Genomic DNA, 23737 nt, shown 5'->3' on the forward strand with positions numbered 1-23737 from the left:
CTGCACTGGGCATGTGGGGTGTGGGGGATACTAGGAGTTGTGAACATAGCCTCAATTCTGGAAGATTTTCCATGTGGATATCACAGGAAACCAGATTCAATATTTAGAGGATGTATGTGGTCTGAGGCAGACAGGCATGTTGGGTGTGGCAGAGACTAGCAGAGTCTCCCAAAGTCCATTTTCCTCTTCTGCCAAGCAGAACCCTGACTTTGTGATATGCACTTTTCCCAGGTTCATTTTGTAGTTAGGTGAGCCCTTGTGATGAAGCCGAAGTACTGTAATGGGACTAAATACTTGAATAAACAAACCTTATTTTACTTTAATAAATAAATAAAAGTATTCATTAAAACAAATTTCAATCAAGAAATTTTACATATACTTTGGGACCTCCCTGGATCCTCCTTCTGCCAGCATAGATTGCAGATGCAATGGCTGGAACTAAGCAGCTGTCTTGGACCACGAAGTAACTTTGAGTTTAAAACGCCAGCAGACGAAGGTAGAGAAAAAGAGATGTGGTCAGGGTCCATGCTGACAACAAATTTATAATTTTAGACCTCCTTCACATAAAAGAGAAAAAGATTCCTATGTTCTTTAGCACCTTGTTATTCTGGAACTACTTATTATTTCAAGTAAAAGTAACTATTAACTGATATATTGGACTCAAAGTTGAGAAACTTTCACTATCTCTTGAAGCCAAATAAACATAAATGTGAACAAATATCTCTGTAAGAAATACTTTAGTCTGCTCTAACTAGGGGAGAAGATGACTGGGGGTTGGATAAACAGTCTGCAATCTGGAATCTGAGACACATCAGTGCAAATTCCATCACACCACTGTGGGTGAACTTGGACAAGGCACTCAGATCCCGGGTGCCTCCACTTCCAGATCTTCCTTTGTCAAATGGAAGTAATGGTAGTAGTCATGTCATGGAGTTGTTACGGGGATTCAGGAAGGTAATACATGTAAACTACTTGGAATGATGAAGAGGGCAGCGATTCTTACTGTTGTGATTGGGGATGCTTGAGCAGCAGCTTTAGTATTTCAAAGAGCCTTGAACTGGAATCTTCATGTCTCTGCATTCCAGAAAGTTTGGCTCAGAAACACACCGAGCCAAACACAAGCCAATCTGTCTTCTTGTTCCCTTCAATGCCACCTCTGACAAAGCATACTTCTGTGGAAATGGTCAGGTCAACAGGAAGCCAAGAAGCCATTACATTCATTACATGAGTGTTGAATATTAGACATTGGGGCGGGGGGGGGGGGGGGGCCGGCCGGCGTGAGAGAGCAGCCCTCCAAACATAACAGACTTCTCCTTTAACACCCTTGAGACTCCAAGTCCAGGGCATTGGCTGAAATGCAGTGTAATTATCAAGGACAGGGAGAGCTCTGGTCACTGGCCATGGAACCTGGACAGTTTCATCATGTAGAGACAGAAGAAATCGTCCAAGTCCTGAATTCTTGATGTGTCACCTTTCTAGAAAGGTATTTTCAAGAGCAGAAGGAGCCACCACAGGGAATTCTACACAAGTCAACTATGTTAATGAATGTGTGGAGCAAGGTGAGGAAGACAGTCAGCAGGCCCCATAGGAAAAATATAGTCATGGAGGGGTGAGAGCACAGGCACGTGGTACCAAGTGCATAAAACAGACAAAACCGAATAAAGCAAAAAACACACAGCCCAGACAGAGGGGAACTATCAGTAGTTCTCAAAGCAAACGCAGACTATTAGCAAACAGTCCGTTTCTCTGCAAGCCAAAGGCCAGGTGTGCCCAACTGGTCTTTGCTTTCTCAAGCTTAATCTGATTCACAAGGAACAAGGGAAGACCTTTTGGCAGAACCCACCAGGATGTTTGGTAGAAGCATGCATTATTCCATTTAACCCCTACCTGCAGGCAGGTGAATAATTCTTTTAGTTCTATTTTGCTGCTGAGAAAACTGAAATTTAGTGAATTAAAGTTGCCCAATGTCAGGCAACTCAAAAGTCAACAGCATCTAGACTGGTACCATGGTGCTCTTGACTTAATATTTCTTGATCCTGGCTGTGCATGAGAAGCACATGGATGCTTTCAACAAGCATAAAAGCCTGGGCTCCATCCCTAGATGGATTTCACATGAATCTCTTAGGGTGCAGCCTGAGCACAGGCCTGTTTTAAAGGTTCTCCAGGGATGCCAGTTGGATCCAGGCCCAAAGGCCCACCCCCAAGGCTGTGCCCTGGAGGTAACTGTTGCAAACTAACTACCTTTTGGGGCCCTTAGTGATTCCTTAGTGATTAAAATAACAAGAAGAAGAAAATGAAAAGAGGAAAAAATGATCTCAGACATTTGGAGCTCTTATCCAAGAGCTAATCTCATCTCCTGCCTGCAATAGTTTTGTAATTTGCAGAGCACTTTCACATACTCTGTTTTAGCTAATTCTTACAAAATCCCGAGGTCCATATTTGAGTGAGGAAAAAAATGAGGCTGGGAGGGATGGGGAGTCTGGGCAAGGCCACCCAGTATAATTCTGATGCTCAACCCGGAGTGCTCTTAGCTCAAGCACAGCATATCTATCAAGGAGGCCCTATCAGGAACCGTGGATATTCACCTGTGATTGGCTATGCACACACACACACACACACACACACACACACATACACACATACACATATGTATACACATTTCACTTTATATATAAAATATATACATATTCACTTTTCCTGGATACTCAACATTGAATTTGAATCACTGGGGAAAAGAAGGGAGGAGATAAATGAATTCAAAGCAATTATTCTTAGAAGAATTCTAAGAAAAATATTTTGAAACTAGATGTTCTCTTAGTAATCATAAGAGGGGTGATGTCACTGCCAATGACAGCAGAGAGAACCCACAGAGTGTGGATTTTGAGAAATATGAAAGCAAGGCTCTTGTGAATATGAGTGAAAAAGAAAAATAGCTAAATTGAAAAACCCTAAATGAGTCACTACCCAGGGAGTCCACTTTCGCTCTGTGGTAAGAATGAAGAAGTACTTGGAAGTTCTCAGTTTGAAACACAAAAAGCTGAGTGGGGGCATGGTATCTCATGAGAAATTACAGGAAGCCTGGGAACATAGCTTGCTTTAAAGAGTTATCAACTTCAGCTAAAAGAAATCTGCACGATGCTATCGCTCAGCTGGCCTCCCATCCTGAAAATTCTGCTTGTCTAGATAAGACACCGCTGAGCCAACATCTTCCTCAGCCACCTCTCCCTTCTCAAACAGAACTGAAAGAAGCTCCATGCACAACACAATGCTCCTGTACACAGGACCAGGTTAAGGGCAGAAGCTAGATATTCTCTCTCTGCTCAGACTACTGGATGTTTGAACCCAGCTCTCTTACACAAAGACTTAGGGCAACTTCTTAACCTTTCCAAGCCTTATTATTTCCATCTATAAAATGGGCATATTTACACCCAGGGCCAGTGTTATAGGCATGCAGCCTGTGTAACTGCACAGAACCCTGTACCTAGATCGCAAGGTTGGTTGAATGCTCTGCTGCCACTGTCTTGAAATTCTTAAAACATTTTGAACAAGGGACCCCAGATTTTCAGTTTGCACTGGGCCCTGCAAATTATGCAGCTAGTACTGTCCCACAGAATTGTTGAGAAGTACTGTAAGAGGTGAGATGTGTCAGCTGCAGCCCAGGTCTGGTGCAGTCTAGATGCCAGGGAAGGTAGCTATTGTGATCATCACTTTCACACTCCTGAAGATACTGGTATCTTCTTTGGTCCCTGGATACTAATGTCACATGTAAGCGGGGTAAATGGAGTCAAGTAAAAAACTTAGCTAAAATGACCAAGAGAGACCACTTTGCATCTAAGATTGCACACGCTGCTGAACTTTCTCAAAGCTCCCTCAAGTTAGTAATTTGCACAAATCTATGGCTTCCCTCTCTTCCCCATGGCCCTGTACACCCAGAAGTAGATATTCTTTCCCTCTGATGGCACTGCTAATTAAAACCACCATCAGGGGCAGCCCGGGTGGCTCAGCGGTTTAGTGCTGCCTTCAGCCCAGGGCATGATCCTGGAGGCCCGGGATCGAGTCCCACGTTGGGCTCCCTGCATGGAGCCTGCTTCTCCCTCTGCCTGTGTCTCTGCCTCTCTTTCTCTCTCTCTGACTCTCATGAATAAATAAATAAAATCTTTAAAAATAAATAAATAAAATAAAACCACCATCAGGTCACCAGGTAAGTGATCAGACAATCAAGGGAAAGAGTCCACTGCCACGTAAACAAGCATCATCTTGTTTTAGAGAGAGGCAGCCAGTCTGGACCATGGGATAGAGCTAAAGGGAGATGGACAAAGGGAGGTGTTCTCTGTTAGCTCTTTCTGGAGAAGATGGTTTGTAGGGTTCTTGTCTATGGAACTCAGTTTTCAAAGCTGGATATAAGCAGATCAAATCAAGAAACCTTGTGACATCCAGGCACTTGTCCAAGACACTGAGAGGAGAGAAAATAAGAGTCAGTGCAGGGAACCCGTCTTGAGCTCTACCTGGGCTCATCCAGGTCCCCAAAGCAACTCAGCCTCCAGGCATCCTGTGTTCAGGGGTGACTTCTGTCCCTGGGCACTGCCAGGTACTTTCAGCTACACAGCCTCTCAGTGCTCCTGAAATACAGGTCTTCTCTGAATGAAAGGACGGTCACCCCTGTGCTTGGAGTGCACAACCCCAACACAGAGGCCCCCTCGCCAGGCATCTGCCATGGGAAGCCTGCTGCGTGTTGTGAGAGTGCAGAAGGAGCACCACCTGGTGCCAAGCAGAAAGCAAAGCCAAAACTGAGCAAAGATCCACAACAATACAAATCACAGCAGCAGCTACCAATTACTGAGCCTTTAATATATGCCAGGCACCGTGTACGAACTTTCTGCTCATTATTATCTCATTAAGTCTGACAGCAGCCTGCGCAAGCAATTGTAATTATCACCTTCATTTTCCACGTAAGGAAACCAAAGTTTAGAGAGGTAACCTGACTCATTCTAAGGCACGCAGCTAGTAAACATCACAGGCTGGATTTGAATTCAATCCATCCAACTCCAAAATGTAAACTCTCATTGCTCTTGTGGCCTTGATGTGGGCCCCTTCGAAGAGGCCTGTGAGCATTGTCAGCCGACTCCCAGATGACAACAGATGCTATTAGATTTGAGTAAAGTCCCTGGTCCTTCCCTTTTCTCAAATATGTTAGCTACTCTCCTAGGAAAAGAAAGTTCTAGATTCATGCCAACCACACTTCACTCACATCAAGGAGAAGACTGAGAATTTAAAATCCCACTACAACCTTTTCCCTTCTCCCACCAAGCTGAAAGGAGTATCGAAGAGGAAAAAGGAAAAAAAAAATTTTGTTAAAGAAGTTGAAAAATATGCTTTCGAATGAGAAACACGTGTGTGATTATTCTCATCTTTTGTCTTCCCCCACCACTGAGTCGAAAACAAGTGAACACGATACAAACGCACACATTCACATAAAGATAGGAACAACCAGGGGAGCAGACAATCCAGAAGCTGCCCTGGGAAGCTTTAAGAAGTCACGGAAAACTCCATGGCAACCCAAGCCCAGCTCCGAGTGGAGTTTTCAAGCACGTGTACAATGACTCCTGGCCAAAAAAGGGGGAAAAAAAACTGCACTTGAATTTTAAAAAGGGAATTGAACACACTGCTGCAGGCGGGCTGGGGGCAGGCGAGTGTGTCAGAGATTGCAGAAGTGCTGGAGTAGTGCCAGTTTTTTATATCATTTCTTTTTTCTCCTCCTTCTGGCACAAACAAGCTATGGAATCTCAAAAATTGGGTCATCATTTTTGAATTCCCTGCTTTCAGCACAGCGCTCAGTTGGTCTTGTGGACTGGCTTAAAAGTCCGATTTCCTGAGCTAACACTTCCTGGCCATTCAGCTGCAGGGAGTCATAACGAGCGGCCTGCCTTTCCCACCGGCGGCGGTTCTCACAGGCGAGCCCAGGTCCACTTCTGTAGTGCCTGCTATTATGTCCTTAACAGCATCAAATGTGCCCACGAAAGCACCACTTCAAAGGCTGCCATTTCCTGGGAGGCCAAGGGAAGGGTGACATGTTGGTTCCCGGTGAGGCGGCGGGGGGACATTACTGACATCCTGATCTAGTAGGGGGATGGCTTTTCCCATAGACTTTTGTGTCCCCAAGAGCACGGTTGGCCTGCCTAGGAGAGACATGGGGTCACCCAGAAGCCGTCATACGCAAGCTTCACTTAGGGCCAGGTGAGTAGTACCCACTGCCACTGGAATTTGGCACCATCTGGGTTTTCTTCTAGCAGCAGATTTAAACTCCCCTCCATCTGGGAGCAGGTTCTGAGAGCTTTCATTTGATTTTCTCAAATTATATCGACAGGTCTGTAAATGTCACTTTTCATCCCCGATTTCCAGATTTCCAGCAAGCTTCCCCAGTTCGCCAATGTGAGGCAAAATACACTTCTCGTTTTTAACCAGGGGAAAACGTTTCCTACTTCTTTGCCATCACTTGCTCAAGACTGCTACAATTGCATCCCAGTGCAGGCTCTGACTTCAATATTGGCCTCCAATAAACCCTATGCTGGGTGAACAGGAAACTCATTGTGAGCTGAGTTTCTGTGACTCTTAACACTCATGCAAGAGGCATCAAATTTCAGCAAGATCTTCTGGAGCATGAACACAAGTACAAACCAGCCATGGGGTCAAGTCTGGGCTTGCTTTATTTGACCTTGGTTTGTTTTATTTTATTTAGGCAAACTTTTTTTCAGGGGGCGCAGGGGACCATAAAATCCTTACCTTTTAAAGGAGCCCATTGTTAACAGTTTGTTCATCACAGCTCCCTCGACCTCACCAAAAAAGTCTCCAGTCTGCGGGGAAGAAAAGAAGAGCCCGAGAGGACGCAGAGATAAACTATGTGCCCAAGCACCAGAGAAGAATCAGAAATGGACACAGCGCGCGTTCCAGTGCTGACAGAAGCAAAAGGCAGGTTTTCAGGACCACGGTTACATAAAAGTGGAAAATGTCTTAATAGTCAGAAGAAGTTATGGGCTTAGGGGCAGACTAGTAGGCAGATGGGAATGTTCCATGGTACAAGGCAGGGGCGGGGGTGGGGGGCATCGCATCACATTGCATAACGTGTGCACACGTGTGTGGGCACGCGCACACGGTCAGATGGGGTAAGCATTAATCTGCGCTCAGTCCCTTGTGATTAAAACACTACATCATAGACAGGAATGGGCTTAGAAAGGGCTTCCTAGGCAGTAATAAAAAGGATTGTTTATATTCCTGGATGACCTGTTTAGGGAAATACAGCAGCTCTCTTCATCAGCCCTATAAATTTCCTGCTGTTGAGAATACATCCTTTCTCACCATCACTTTCTGAGGATCAATCGTAATTTTGTCCCTGGGCAGTTAACTATGTTGACAAATAAGGCAGTCCAGAGTGCAGCCCCTTCAAGAGGCAGCATGGCCAGGCTGACCCTTATCTGTGGGGCTGTCTTGGGAGCATTTGGGAACTAGCAGCCCCTTCCCCATCACCAGGCTGTTTGAGCCTCAGACTAGATCTTGGTCTTGGCTGAGATTTGTAGACTCTGAATGGTGGGATGAAGGATTAACATCCTGGTGGATCCCTCTAGTCTCTTGGAACTGCTTGCATCAGGGTCTTTTGGGGGAAGGTGAATGCCATGCAGCAGAACAGAGCTTGGGGCAACAGCCTTCCTCTGCCAACCCCCTGGACTGAGCCGGTGTAGATCAGTAGAGAGCCCCCAGGTCTACTGTGGGTGCTCGCAGGATTTATAGCTCATGTGTGGGTGGGTGGAGGGCATTACTCTAAGAGCCTGAATTAATAAATTCCATAGGCTTTGTATTAGCTAAATCCCGATTCAAATTACCACTGAGTGACTTCAACCACACTCCTGGGAATTTTCAGGCAGAAAGGCATATAAAGACTTTGCCAAAAAGTCAAGAAAGAGAGGAGGAAGAAGAAGGAAATGACATTTCACTGGCTGAATGTGGAGCATTGCCTGTTTCATTCCGGGGGAAACTGGAACCTTTTGCAAAGGCTGTGGGTGTGTGCTGCCGCTGGGAGCTAGGACGTTTGTATTTTGTGTGTATAAATATGCCAGTGTCAATGGAACTGGTTGTTAGATGAAGAAGAATTATCCTAATTGGGGTACAGGAAAGCAGACAACACGGAACAAGCTGGGGCAGAGCAGGCCGGCAGGCTCCTAGGCCGCGCTGCAGGCCTGCACCCGGGGAGCTCGGCTGGGAGCAGCGCCGCATGCACACCAGTCCTGGCTGGGAACGAATGGTTTACGCTGCTGGCTAGTGGAGAACTCACCACTGCAAGGTGTCCACATGCCCTTCCTCCCCACCTTGGGACCAGGTTCCTATCTCAGCCCTCCACCGTCACGGCAGGGGGCAGGGCTCCTCCTCACAGGTGATTAACTTGGGTTCCTGCTCCACTGACTCTTGGATGTCGGGGTCCCAGCCACACAGACATGTTATCAGGGACCCCTGGGCTCTCCTGCTCTCAGACTGGCCTCGTTTCATGGGCCCACTCGGACCTAATCTTTACCAACTGTCCCATGTCCGGCGGTGCTCAGTGTCCGAGGAGACAGGGTGTGGGCAGTTTGATTCCTGACTCTGAATTTTTTTCACCCATCACAGGTGCATTTAAGAATCCCACAACCTTTTCATGGATAAGAAGGAAAACTGAAGCACGATTCCACATGTGACCTGGAGCCAGTGTTGATAAATTAACAAGGCATTAAGCTCAGACTCCTTAGGGACTTAAGGACAATTAACTAATTTATTTGGCATTAATAGGCCTATCGTACTGCTGACTGCTGAAGAATTTCAAGTGATTTAAATGGGACTTCATTATAAAATGGTCCTCCGCCATCCTCCATTTACAGAGCCTGCCAGGAGGCTCAGGCAGGTCACATGATAGGCCCACCACCCCCTACACCAGGGAAAGAAGAGGGGTACCAGAGACCATGCATCTCCTTCTCTACTGTTACTTTGTCATGTCACACTGCTAAACACATCTGTATTTTACCTTCTTTGAATATGCTAATTTAATTTCAAATTGCAGAAAAGGTTTTCTATGCACAAAGTTTTAAAGGAGAAACCTGTTTTCTCTCTGCCAATACTATTGGTTTGAACTCTTATTTTGTTTTCCAAGCATAGTGGAGATTTCTGTGCTCAGCCCCACTGTTTGGTTTCTTCCCATTTCTTTCCCTCCTGTCCCACACCCCACAAGGCTCAGTCAAATGAAGAACATTCTTTGCCTCTTTCTGGATCCTTGTCCCTCAGTGTTGAGAGCTCAAGTTAATCCCTGAACTCAGGTAGCTGACTTTTAAAAAGCAACAACTAGAAAGGAGCCATAAAGAATAATAAAGTTGGAATACATAAATATGTATGTGTGTATATATATATATGTGTGTATATATATATACATATATACGTGTATGTGTCAAATATATATATATATATGTATATATATATATATTCATATACGGAGAAGTATCTAAATATCAAAAGAAGGAAATCTCCTTAAAATTTCCCAAACTCTTTAAAGCACCTCTATCCTTGAGGCAAAGAGTTCTATAAATTGAACATTTTATGAGCGAGAAAGCAGACCCTGGGCTCTGCCCCCACCCCCCAACTGGGAGGTAAAAACTCTTTGGGGCCTGCTGAGAAGTAGGCTGTGACATTTTTAGAGGGATAGAAATAAGGTTTTATAATCTCCTGGTATTACCTCTTAAATATAGATCATTGTCTCAAGGTTTTAACACCATCCTTTGCTCCCCCTTACCCCAAGCACATCATGAGCTCCTTACTCAGAGCTGGTAGAAATTTCTCACTCACCTGTGTGTAGTCTTCAGACACCAGAATAAACCCATTATTGTCTATGAGGTAACAGTTCACAGTCTAGAAAATTAAAAAAATATACCAGAGTTTTAACTTTGGGTCCTCAGACTGCTTTTACACAAAATGACGTACTTGCAACCTGAGAGAAACCTACTTGAGGTTGTTTTTGGGGGAATTGGAAATGCTTGCTGGCTCTAGGAGTTAAGGCCATGGTTACGCTGACCCCAGTGTTTACTTTGCCAAACTGACAAACAAAAACAAAACATTAAGCAAGCCTTGAACATCTCAGATTAGGATAAAGAGAATACACATTAAAAACTTAATTACAGGGACGCCTGGGTTGCTCAGTGGTTAAGCGTTTGCCTTCAGTTCAGGTCATGATCCTGGGGTCCCGGGATCGAGTCCCGCACTGGGCAACCTGCTCAGCCTGCTTCTCCCTATGTCTATGTTTCTGACTCTCTCTCTCTCTGTGTCTCTCATGGATAAATAAATAAAAATTTAAAAAAATAATTACAGTTGGTCTTCCTTGGTTTTTGTTTCTCTCTCTCTCTCTCTCTCTCTCTCTTTTTTTTCCCTTTCTATGACCTGAAGACTATTCCCAGGAACAGTGCTCACAGGCTTGGAGTCTGTATTCGTAGTGGTTGAAGTGCAGGCTGTTTTGAAAGCAAAACGCCAGCACAATGTCATTACCCTAATGATGTATTAATGAAAACACTGTGTCAGCTCAGAAGACCATCAGGGGACCAGGTAATATTTTTTAATTTGTTCATAGACTTAGGCAGGGGGGAAGGGGCAGACTTCTGTTAAAGGGGCCCCTCAGGTCTCCTAAAGGTTTTCAAACTGTGTTTTTAATTGGGAGCTGGATTTGGGGGCAGGGCTGTTAGCTTTTGGTAGCTCAGACTTATAAATTGTAGAAAGCAAGGTAAACCCAAACCTCTGCTTCCCCACACTACTTTAATCTCAAGTGAATGATTTGCTACAGGCTAAGTTTTAATTACAGTGCTGTGGAGTTTAAACTTAAGGTTTAATTCCATCCTTGATGTAACTCAGTTTCTATTTATTGCAGCTTTTCCATACCGACTGCAACATTTAATTTGTAACATATCTTTACCCTGAGCTAAATTCCCCCTAGCTCCAGGCCACCGCATGGCTATTTTCTGGGACGTTGACCTATCCGTGGAGTGGTTTTAGTTAGACACAAAAGTCCAGCAATGAGTTGGTCCGAAAGATTCATCCTTTATTACTAGGTAGTGGTGGAGAATCAGCAGAAAATTAAAAGCCTTGCTGTCACCTTTTATAAAAGAGTTGGCTGCTTTGGTGAGTAATAGGATTTGTCTCAATTATCCAGAGGAGCCAGAGTGAATGACTTAGGTAACCTGGTTCCACTCTATTTGAAGAAGCTCTTAGCTGTAAGGATACTACCTGGGCCCTGCTGGATGATAGTCTTGACCAACTTTCTCCACTTTTAGGAGACAGCATTATGAATGTAATCCCATAGAGCTGTGCTGTCTACTGTGGTAGCCACTAAGTACCTGCAGGTTTAAATTCAATTTTATGTGAATTAAAATTCAATAAAATAAAAAAAAAATCTAGTTCTTTAGATACACTAGTCACATTTCAAGTGCTCTGCTCTACCTTAAGCTGGTGATTATATTTGTGGACATTTCTATCACTGCAGAAAGTTTTCTAGGACAGGATAGCAATGCTTTCGATTACATTGGTATTCCTATGAGTTTTAACCCAGCCTACACTGGGTCATGTTAGACAAATCCATATCTTTGCTTACTTCAATGTCATGAATCTCGTTTTGTAGATATAGACACTGAAGCAAAGGAAGGTTAACCTCCATTCAATCAATAAATACACAAATACAGAAGTGACCTCCACATTTGGATATTGACTAAATCCTCCCAGTTGTAGAGAGAATCAAAAGTCATCACACCCACCTTCATCCCTTACTATAAAATCAGTTCCTACTCAAACATGCCTAGCCAATTAGTACCCTTGCCATTAGACCTGTATATTTGGTCATTATCTCTATGTCTAATGTTGTATATACTGGATAACATAAAGCAAGTACAAGGCAAATAGATTAAAAAGTCAACTGAAAATCTTGAGAAAGAGGGAAGATTCCATAAAGTCCATGAAAGTGATGTTGGAGATCATCTCCAATCACAGGATAAGACACTCGCCCATTAGGAATTCCCAGAGCAATCTCATAGAGTTGTGCTAGGCTATAGTCTAAACACAGACTAGTGATCCAGTCATGTGGATCAGATTAGTCAACATCCTACCAGAAATGATGGGAAGAGGAACAGGAGGGCCAGTCAAGGCTTCTGAAGTATTATATGCCTAAGCTTCCACTTTCTCCAAAAATACTTCAGATTTTGCTCCAACATAGTGGGCATGGTCTTCTAGGTAAGGACTAAGGAATATAGCATTTGTTTCTCTATACCGAATACCAATTGGCATTTACTTTTTGGGCTATGTTTCCATTTAACATGTTTTTTTTTTTTGTTTTTTTGTTTTTTTAAATTCACTTCTCCATTCCCTAACTCCCTCTTAAATTAGGATTCCATGACAGGAACTTGGTGGCAGAAGAGATGCTGTACCATGCTTATTTATGGGTAGTTTTGAATTTCAAGTTTACACTGATTATAAAAAGACTTGGTTACCCTATCAAGCAAGAAGCAGATAACTGCCAGCATCGTGATTTACAAATCATTGAGAATACCAAGGTCAAAATCAAGGATGCTGTATCATTGATGGACACCTGGGTTACTGAATCTGAAAGTGTCATTTGGTTTTTCAAATGACACTTTTGGCAATACTGTTTTATTAGGTAAATTTAGTGACCCTGATGATTTCCTGAACAAACCTCCCTGCCAACAAGAGCTTGGATTAAATTACTGGCAAGTGCAGTGGAGGTGAGTAAGCCAATGGAGTTAGGTGAGCAGAATACACCGGGTTATGGGATGGTCTGGACAGAATTGCCAGATTCCAGTCTGATCAATTGTTTTTTTATCTGTCTTTACAACAAATACCATGCAGTTGTCTTCTCCATACTCTACCTCCCCTCCCAGTAAAAGAAAACAGAGGAGATATTTTCTCAGTTCCCTTCCTATGCCACTTTCTCCCCAAATTAAGTCAACCACCTTGGAAGATGTCCACTTACTGCCCTGTCCTAAGGGGGGACAGACAGGCAAAGGGCTTGGAGGAGCTGTAAATTTTGATAGGTATTATAGATGCCTACTCCACAGCTACCCTTGATAACATAGGTAGGGATGAGGCTGTTTGAAAAAAATGCAAAGGCAGAGAGAACTTGATTAAAAAAAAAAAAAATCTTTCTTCAACTATTGGGTAAATTCAAGATTGCTCAGAGAAGTTTGATTCCCATCCCTAAGGCAGATTGGGTAGATCTCTGAGGTTAGAGCCCATGGCCGGGCCGTGGGAATTGGGCAGTCACAGACAGGTAGTAACAAGAGCCAGGGAGGGAAGGTACTTGGGAGTGAGAAACACTGCACGGGGCTTGTGTTACCAGGAAGGTGGTTTAGCTCCGAGACTGACATACCTGCTTCAGAATCAGAGGCTCTGACAATTGCTAACAGTGTGACCTTGAGCCAAGTCTTTTAACAGTGTCTTGGTTTTCTTCACTGAAAGGTGCAGCTAGCAACAGCTCTGATAGGGTCATGAGGAAGATTCAATGGGTGGATGACTGCAGGGTGCTGAGCACAGTGTAAGGTGCACAGAGCATAGTAAGTCCTCAAAGAACCTGTGCTTACATCCACTCAGCAAACAATGTTCATTGAGCACCTACTATGTGCCATCTTTATAAATACCCTGATGCTACAAATTTAGAGTTCCTCGGAAAGGGATGTTGTTTCACAGTTCATAGCAAGAGATTGGGCAGGCAGGTTGGCTGAACTTTTTTGCTTTCTGTTTTGCCATTTCTTTCATGGGATGCCTTCTGTTTGTTTTGACTGGTGCAGGCTGAGGAATGATTTGAAACAAGTCACTTAGAAGCCCGGTATCATTCCACCTGTTGTTTTCACTTGTGAGGAGTGAGGGAGAGACAGAGATAGAGTGGAGGAGGACTGGTTCTTCCAGTCCCAGGGTGGGGCCTGGGTCTCTGCATTGCAGGCACACAAGGGTACCACTCCTTCCTACTTTCCTCCAGCTCTTACAACTTCAATCCTGATATTTGTGGAACAGATGGACCCTTACTTTACACCACATGATGTGTCCACTCATCATTGGTCAACTAGCATATCAAGGCACTGTCTTTGAGAAAATTTGCAGCAAAGTGGTTATTTTAGCAAGAAGTGTGGTGCCCTTGCACTCAATAGCTGTTGCACTGATGCTCAAACCCCCTCCTGACTGGGCTAAGTGGTTCCAGAGATGGAGGCACCAGGTTGTTTAGATTTAGCCCTCCCCTAGTCTATCCTTCAGATTCCAGAGGAAATGCCTATAAGGACTTACAAAGTCTAGTCATGGGGCATGTGGGTGGCTCAGTGGTTAAGCGTCTGCCTCTGGCTCAGGTTATGGTCCTGGGGTCCCGGGATCAAGTCCCACATCAGGCTCTCCGGATCAGGCTCCCCACATCAGGCTCCCTGCAGGAAGCCTGCTTCTCCCTCTGCCTATGTCTCTGCCTCTCTATGTCTCTCATGGATAAATAAATAAAATCTTAAAACAAATAGACAAAGTCTAGTCATGATTATTAATCTTGATTCCTTTGGAACAAGTGAGGGTGGCAGCTTCAATTGAATATGAGGTTTTAGATACATTCATTGCCCTCAAACAGCTCCTCCAAATGCCCCCAGAGAAGAAAACTTCCTCATCTTCTGCTCTTTGCAAAATTGTGGTGCTCTCATCAGGAGATGGTGGCTGTTGGAAAGGTGAGCAGGAGAAGGAAATGAGAGTGAGAGACAGTAGTGCCGTGGGCACGGCTTTCCTTCTCCATCTCCATCTGAATGCCAACCATGTGTCCATAGATGCAGTGACCGTGGCCACCATCCTCAGTGCCTCACATGTAAGTGTTCCTTGTGAGAGAAGCTCTTCTCATGCTTCAAGCACTGTCTTCAATGTCATCTCCTTCTCCCTCTTTAGTTGACTTCCAAGTTGCCTCCCTAGGGAAGCCTTCCTGACTGTCCTGTGTTTGTTTGTTTAATTCACAGAACTTATCACAGCTGATAATCACAAAAGCTTATCTCCCCAGCCAACTGATTTGTTCCAGTAGGAAAGGAGCCATTTCTAAGTCTACTTCGGATCAAATCCCTGGGGGTCAGCGGCTAGCAGGCACATAAGGGCTCAGTAAACATGCTTTGAGGGAATAAGTGTCTTAAGTGTTGCTTCTGGAGCTCTGAAGTTGACTGGACAGAATGGAGTTCCTTAAAAGCCTTCAATCAGGCCCACTGCCAGGCCCCCCCAAGTCACATAGCTCAGGCACTGCCTGGGCCAACCCGAGATGTATACTCTTCAAGATGGGAAGACATCTGGCCATACTGACTCCACCCAGCAGCCCAGGGCACTCCAGCCAGGGCCCAGGGAATCCACTGATGGGGGACACAGAGGGGCTGGAATGGGTCCAATGCAAAGCATGTCTTATAAGTCTGAGGGAGTTGGGCCAGTTCTTCAGCACAGAGAAGCCAGAGCATGTGAACTTAATGAGCCCTCACAGCTGTTTTTAATGGGGCCCTGATCACTGGAGGGCAGTTGGGGGAGAAGGTGGGACACGGTCTCAAAGGCTTAATTAAAAGTCATGAAAAGAAAATGACACACAGAAAGGGTGTGCTGAAAGGGTGGGAAGGGGCTTGGTTGGGAAGACAGGACTGGCATTTCCTTTTTTTTTTTTTTTTTTAAGATTTTTATTTATTTATTCATGAGAAACAGAGAAAGAGGCAGAGACACAGGCAGAGGGAGAAGCAGGCTCCATGCAGGGAACCAGACGTGGGACTCCATCCCGGGTCCCCAGGATCACACCCTGGGCTGAAGGTGGCGCTAAACCGCTGAGCCACCCGGGCTGCCCAGGACTCACATTTTCATTTTAAACTATGTCAACCAGTTGCCTGAAGCCAAACTTAGAGTTGAAATGGGAAATGAACAATCATTTCACAGGGCAATAGGAGAACATTTGAGCATCAGATCAAGCTCAGAAAATATAGCAAACTCAATGCTTAATTTTCCAAGCCTGTAAACGTTTCTGTGACATTTCTATGGGGGCTTATCCCAATGATCACTGATGATCATTCGGCAGTGAGGAGAGCATGCATTTTGTGCTTGCTATACCTGGGGGAGACTGCAGATGTGCCCAGAGTGCATATGCCATTGCTGTCTGAGATTCAGACCACTAACTCTGAGGGAAGAAAAAGTCTGCAGACATTTTTGGCTTATAGCTGACCTGTTTGCCAGGAGCTGTGCCATGCATTTTTAAATATATTATCTCATTCATTCCTCACCATTATCCTGTGAGGCAGGTATTCTTAACCCCACAGAGATGTTCAGAAACTTGCTCAAGGTCATATGGCTGTCAGAGTCACAATTTGAAGCTAGTTATTCTAACTTCATATGCTGGTCCTTTAACCCCTATGCTACATATCACCTGTGAAAATATTCATTGAACAACAAATATATACTGGTTGTTTCTAAGTGGCACCCATTTCCACCTCCTTTTATATGTGAAGATGTACAGAGGCAGTATGGATATAGGAAAGTTACTGCTTCTGGTTTTATTCATCAACTTGTTTAACCAGCTATTCATCTGTTTATCCATGCAACCACCTAGTAGCCAATCAACCAATCAACTATCCAAAAACATCATCCATCCCACCAGCCAACCAACCATCCACACTAACCCAACTAACCAATGAACTATCCTTAGATCTCTTGGTGTAAATTGGGATTAGTAGTTGTACCTATTATACAAGTGAGGGCTTCATACAGGGCTTCATTACACTGATTAATCAGTATTATCATTGGGCTGTGTTGTCTTGAGCTGAGTACTCCAATATGTAATCAATGTCTCAAAGGTAGAGAGGTTTGAGGCTGCTTGGCTGTTTTATGAATGGCATTCTCAAACTTACTGAAAAGGTTAATGATCATAAAATGCTCTTTTCTAAGGGAAAATTATTTTTAATCTGGTGGTCTGAGAAAATTGGGCTTCTGCTAAAAAGCTCATTGGTTTTTACTCTTTGGATAGTGACTCATACAAAAATTATGATCTTTACGGACTGAGCATTTTGTGTTTTAACTTCAACCTGGACTCCCTTTTATATTTCTCTCCTTGTTTTTGCCTACTTTTTTTGAAATATATTTCTCATTTATTCTTTCTTTTTTTAAAGATTTATTTTAGAGAGAGAAAGCACACACATGAGTGGAGAGAGGGGCAGAGGGAGAGAGAGAGAGAGAGAGAGAGAATCTCAACCAGACTCCCTGGTGAGTGCGGGGCCCAGTGTTGGGCTCCAACCCAGGACCCTGAGATCAAGACCTGAGCCAAAAATCAAGAGTTGGCCACTTAACCAACTAAGCAACCCAGGCACCCCTCTAATTTATGCTTTCTATGTTGAAACTAAATTTGGTTGGGATTTCTCAAATCCCTGTGGTAACCAGAAGGACAATAAACATGATTATTTATAAGTTCCAATTCATGTATTGACTAATGTTTTAACTAATGCAGAGAAAGAAAGGCTACCTGAGCCACCACAAAAGGCCCCTGCACACCTGCTTGCTCTGAATTGAGGGGCAGAGGACGTATGAGATTGAATACTGTGAAAACATAAATCCGATGGGTAGACTTAGGACAGTGGTACATTTTTTTTCTTCTATTGCTTATGTGTGGGATTCAAATTCCTCTTCCCAAAAGAGTGACAGAGTGGGAGAGAGATAAAAAGGAAGGGAAGGAAAGAGTAGAGTTCTGAGAGAGAGCATTACACCAGAATGAATAATTCTGGATTTTCAACTCCTCAGATTTTTAGCTCATTTATTACATGAAATTAAGCAAGTCATTCAATTTCTCTCATTTTCCATTTCCCTCTCTGCCAAACAGTATGAGCATTCCTATCCATTTCATTGGGTTGTTACCAGGATGAGAAGAGATAAAAGCTTTGAGAACTATAATGTGAACTTCAAAGGGCAGTAATTTGTATTATTTCTTATAAAATGCCAAAATTCCAATAGCGCTGTCCATGGCATATTTATTTATTTATTTTGAGATAGAGACAGAGAGAGAGAATGTGGGTGGAGGGGAGCAGGTAAGTGGAGGGGGAGGGCTGAGGGAGAGAGAGAATCTCAGATAGACTCCCCACTGATCCTGAGATCATGACTTGAGCCAAAAATCAAGAGTCAGATGCCTAACTGACTGAGCCACCCTATGTGGGACATTTAAAGCACATTTTTCCAGCTCTCAGAAACTAGCTGATTAGGGAAGGAAGGAAGGAAGGAAGGAAGGAAGGAAGGAAGGAAGGGAAAGAAAGAAAGAAAGAAAGAAAGAAAGAAAGAAAGAAAGAAAGAAAGTTTCCTTGGGTTTTTGCAGCTCGGTCAGGAGCAATCTGTCAGACCAGGCTGTATGTACAGTGGCACTCCCTCTGTGAGAAGGCACCCCCTGTCAGGTCCCCTTGACCAGGGCAGAAATAGGGCCAGGGAGCTGTCTTACCTCATCATCACAGCTGATGGAGCATTTGCCATCCAGAGAGGCACACTGTGGGGTCAGGTGAAAGCAAGGAGAAATGCGTTACTTGGACATTCCAGCATCTGCTATGATTGCCACTTAATTATTCAAGGACAAGCTTTAAGAAGTCCTTGCCTTTTATGCAAATACCAAATTTCAACCAAAGGGAATGCTCCAAGATGTGTCTTGTCTGCCTTCCCCAGGATCAATACCAGTTCCAAAGAGTAATATAAAAGACAATTTATTGGGAGGTAACTGGCTCTTTTTCATTTTAATTTATCTTGTCTATTTTAATTTACATTGACATTCAATATTGATATCTTTTTAAGATCTCAAGTCTTTGAGTAATAAAAAGTATAACTGTGCTGTTACTTAATTTTAAATTAAGAGATCCTAATGGCTTTTTTTTTAAAAAAAAAAACCCTCTGTTTTCTTAGTGTAGAGTTTCCTAATGTGTTAATTTAAGCATTTAAGAAATATCATTCCAACAATTCGAATTGAGCAAAATTGCCATTTCTAACAAATTACTAAACAAATACCACTAAGACTGCTCAGTACAGAGAACACAGTACAAGGCAAGAAGGCTCCCAGATTCTCCGAGGCAGAGAAATCCTCTAGTCAAAGAGGGTAGATGCATGCTTAGTCAGATCTAGTTATGCAAAGGCCTTCAAAAGTGAAATAAAGAAATTCACAAATCAACAACCAGACATCACGAGATTAGAGAAAAGTCACTATGGAAAATCACAAAAGTCCCCAACAGGTAAAAGAAAAACTTCTCCTTTGGAAGGTCATTCTCTTGATTTCACAATTAAAACTGTTTATAGGAGCAAATTGCCTGCTTTCCCAGCATGTGGCGTCTAACATGCTGACAACCTTTTATTTTGCAGTGAAATGAAAGGTAATCTGAGCAGCCAGCAGTTCATTTTACAAACATTCATCGGAAATCTGGCACTTTTAGGCTCCGGGTACCCAAATGTGAACACCTGTATAATAACAGTGCCGCTAATGCTTCAATACACTGATTATAACTTACCTGTCTGCTGGCAGTCCAGAACTTCCTCTGGAAAAATTCAAGTTTCATCTGAATGCCTACAGCTGGGACAAATTATAAATAAAACAAGGCATTAGAGATTCCTTCACACAATTATTTAAGATTATCATTGAAAATCATCTGTCACGGCAAGAAGCTGATGCAAGCATATCAGATAAGAACGCTTAAAAACTAAACTTACAGTGAAGTCTACAACCACGACATTTTATCTTTCAGGTAAGGAATTCTCAAGGTTAATTATACTCACAGAACTTTTGACATAGAGCAAAGTGAGCACAGTGCAGGTGACTCTTTGGAGCCATGTGACCTGTGTGTTTCTAAAACTCATACACTTGTGGTCACTCCCCTCCCCAACCCAGGCTAAAAACAGGAATGAAGAAAAGACAGCAAATTTAGAAAACCACTGCATCTTCAGAGTTCTTGTTACAGTTATTACCGTATGAACTTGCATGTCTAAAATGTATACCATGCATGTGTTTTTGAGATATAACATTTGGAAAGCACTTGTCATGAGGCTGGTGTTTGGAAGTGAGTCACTTTACTATGATGTGACTTGGTTAAACTGGCCCCCAGTATCCACATCTCAATGATGATGATTTTCCCTCCCCAGGAACTTTGAGGGAATTATGCAGTTCTGTTTGGCCATGAAAGGATCCCTCGAGCAACAGTTCCTCTAGTGACGAAAACATACAGAAAGAAGAAGTTAAGAAAGTGACTTGAAATTTTGGGACGTAGCATTTGGTGGAACCTTAGAACGAGGACACGAACAAGCTCATGCTGTTTCTCTCTGTGAAGCCAAAATGATGTAATGCTTGAAACCATTTCGGAAAGTGCTCAAGGCAGAGCAAAAAGCTCATCACATGGTGAGAAGATGTTAGAGGAGTCTGGAAAGACAGAGTGAGATTCTGGGCTGGAAACACTGGACCCCACACGGGACGCCATTTATCCCAGGGCAGTTTTGCAAACCTCAGTCCGTTGCACACAACCTCACCAATTTTGGCCACATCTGCACACCACCGGTATTGTTAGCTATCTTTCCACACTTTTTCTTTTACTTAAATACCTAAAGTAACTTCAACTGAAATAATAATTCCCACCAAAGGAAATACACAATTATGAAAAAAAAAGTTCACTCAAGACTCTTAAGATCTTGCATGTCGCCATGTTTGATCCCCCACTCAGGTAATCATTGCCATGCTGACTTCAGGAAGTGGAAGATTCCTAGAGGCTGTTACTCTTAAAACTGTCAAGTGCATTCCTCCTTCCTAGAAGAATTATTGAAGCAAGCCCTGAGATTCAAGGTTGACTGGGGTACGTACACTGGGAGGGACTCATCTTCTACCTTTGGACTCAGCATGTCAAACCCTAGGATAGGGCTAGACCTAAGCCTGGCTGCCATATGCAGGATTGGAAGTCTCTGAAATGCACCATTTCAGCACTCTGGATTCATCCTGCTTTGCTCAAAGTGTCCTCCATCCTCCAGATCATAAGCTCTCCAAGGGCAGGCACCTGTTCTTCCTCCTCACTGGATCCCTGCCCCTAGCAAGATGCTGAGCACACAGATGGCCCATTGGTAAATGCTTGCTTTTAAGAAAACTTTCAGGTTATATTACAGTCAGTAGTTCTAGAGAAAGAGGAGAAACATAAACATGAACTATAATCACCCCCAAATAGAAGTTTTTCAGGGTCAACTCTCCACATATAAGAGCCACCTGGGGAACTTTAAAAAAAGTACTGATGCCTGGTTGCCTTCCCCCTCCACACCTAGACCATTTAAATCAGAACTCCTGGGAGTGGTGTCTAGGCACGGGGAGTTGAAAAATAGCCCCTAGTGAATCTAATGCACAGCCAGGGTTGAGCATGGCTGTTCCAAAGGCCCTGGTTAACTGGCTGTCGAGGACCTGCCACAACATGGACCTTTTTGTCAGACTATGACACAAGCTGCTCTTCCTAGCCCTGGAGAAAATTTCAGAGATTACCTGAAGGAACCTGATTTTGGAGGCTGAAGGCTGTTTGCTGTGGATTCAAATACTTCTTATCTTCCAAAACACCTGACAGGCTGTATCCTTATTGGGGATGAGCCAATGGGGGAAGCTACAGACCAGGGTGTAGGCTGGGTTTTGCTCAGATCCCCCAGCTGGCAGAGGTGAGAGCCTTCCCTCAAGAAGTGGCTTGGAATGAATATCTCTGGTTCTACCAAAGACAGGGAGGGATGGCAAAAAGCTGACTTCAGGACAGAGGGCCTCAAGTTGTGACATCCACTCATTGGTATCTAGGAGGAGGGTGGAAATGAGCTTGTCTCTCGTCTTTTGTGTATTTTCTCTGTGCAGCTTTCCCCCTACATTGTTCCCCAGCCAGTTCTTCCCAGGGTGGCAGTCAGAGTAACTCTAAGGGCACTTCTGAGGGACATGGTCAATAGCCATGGCAGGCTTCCAGGTGCTAAAGGATAAAGCAGAGGGTTTCCTGAAAGCATCACCCCACAGTGGCCTTTCCATGGTGTTTCTTTTTCCAACAGCCCCGAGTTGCCCCTGGCCCACCTATCATTACCTGAGTTCCCCATCAGCAGCCCATGCCCTTTCTGAGAACCCCTTCCATTCTTTGATGGAGCACTCCCACCCCCCAATTTTTACCTCCCTAATGAAGCTTGCTGCTCCCTCCTGGGTGTTTATCCATCTCACATTCCTGAAGCCTGCTATCATCTGCCCCTTTCAGCTTGTACCCCAGCTCCTCAGAGTGCTTTAATCTTTCCTCCTGAGTCAGCCCCTCTGTCCCATTAATCATGCGGGCTGCTTCTCTCTGATCCCCCTCCAGCAGGCTGCGTCCCCTCCCTGCTCCTGATGCCCTAAACTAGACACGGCTTTCCTCGCTCCTCACTCACCCCCATATGGGCTGTGAGGTTGATGCCACAGGGCTTCCTGACAGTCCTGACTGCCTCGTCTGCTTGGTTTTGCCCTGGCTGTGTTTTTGCAGGCTGCCCCCCCGCCTCCCCGCCCCTCTCAGCAACCCTGGCCCCTGGGTCTCTGTAGCACATCTGAGTTTGTAGCATTTTCACCTACAAGCTAACATACTTCTCTGTGATGAGGAGGATCACAAGCCCATTGGCAAGTCAACTTCATGACCATTGGTTCAGTGGCCTTCCCTATGTCAAGCTCTCCACTGAGTGCTGAGGGGAATGAGAACACACTCCCATGGTGTCTAGCCTGGGAGTAGCCACATGGTAAACTCAATGTCAGAGGCTTCAGAGAGGACTGTGGAGCACAGAGGATGGAGTGGCTTTGGCCTGGCAGAAGCTTCGTGTAAAGTTATACCCAAGGACCCCACTGGCAGGAAAAGTAAGAACAGAGGAAAGAAGGTAATCCAAGTCCAGAAATAGCACAGGCAAAATGATGCAGCTTTTTAAAAGACCATCGTGTCTTCTGAAGAGTATCCTGTAGGCCCTTGGGATACTGAATCATTGCAACAGAGGCTGAAGGTGCCCACATAGCCTAAAATACTTACTATTTGGCCCTTTACTGAAAAAGTTTGTGGACACTTGCTATCGGGTCTGAGGAACCATTTCAGGTTCAGTAGAGAAATGGCAGGACCTCAGATCTATATTGCAGAAGATCCACGATGGAAGCCTTGAAGAAGAAGAAGAAGGCAAAGGGCCCAGACAGTGGAGACCAGAATGAGAATTGTTAAGCAGCCACAGCCACTTGGTACATTTGGCTAATGATTTCTTGAGCATGAAAATGATTTAAAGTGGGAAAAACACACCGAAAAAAGAATAAAAACTGCCTCCCCCCAAAAACAAACAAAAATGCTTCAGGAGCATCCTCTGGCCAAGAAAACAAATATGAGCTTCCACAAACAGATTCCTTTCACTATTTTCCTTTATTTTTGTTTCACATGTTTTTTTTTCTTTTTTCAACTTTTATCAGAAAAAAGTCATTATTATTACTTCAGCAAGTCTCTTTCTCTTCCCCCACCTCCTACATATTCCCAAATGGAACCTGAGATATTTGTCATGCCTGTCTGTTTTGTTCTTTCAACAACATTTTAAGCCATACCAGTATATTCTGATTCAAGTCAATCTTGCTAATTTAATAAGGAAAACAAGGACAGAAAATGCTTTAGTGAAACCCAAGTCCCAAAGAGAATGCGGAAAATAAAAACACCATTCCTGG

The 23737-nt window shown here is 43.9% G+C and overlaps 1 protein-coding gene across 2 annotated transcripts in view; it reads right to left on the reverse strand.

Moving 5' to 3' along the window:
• The window catches only part of CACNA2D3 (calcium voltage-gated channel auxiliary subunit alpha2delta 3), an 833608-nt gene that overhangs the window by 67993 nt on the left and 741878 nt on the right, over window positions 1-23737 (reverse strand). For both annotated transcript variants that reach the window (XM_072720752.1, XM_072720750.1), the window contains 4 exons: window positions 19554-19615; window positions 18506-18550; window positions 9856-9918; window positions 6781-6851 (listed from right to left, as the gene is read on the reverse strand). In XM_072720752.1, coding sequence (XP_072576853.1) covers window positions 6781-6851; window positions 9856-9918; window positions 18506-18550; window positions 19554-19615 — 241 coding nt within the window. The remainder of the gene's footprint in view (window positions 1-6780; window positions 6852-9855; window positions 9919-18505; window positions 18551-19553; window positions 19616-23737) is intronic.

The sequence above is a fragment of the Vulpes vulpes genome, chromosome 9, assembly GCF_048418805.1.
Source record: "Vulpes vulpes isolate BD-2025 chromosome 9, VulVul3, whole genome shotgun sequence".
NCBI lineage: Eukaryota > Metazoa > Chordata > Mammalia > Carnivora > Canidae > Vulpes > Vulpes vulpes.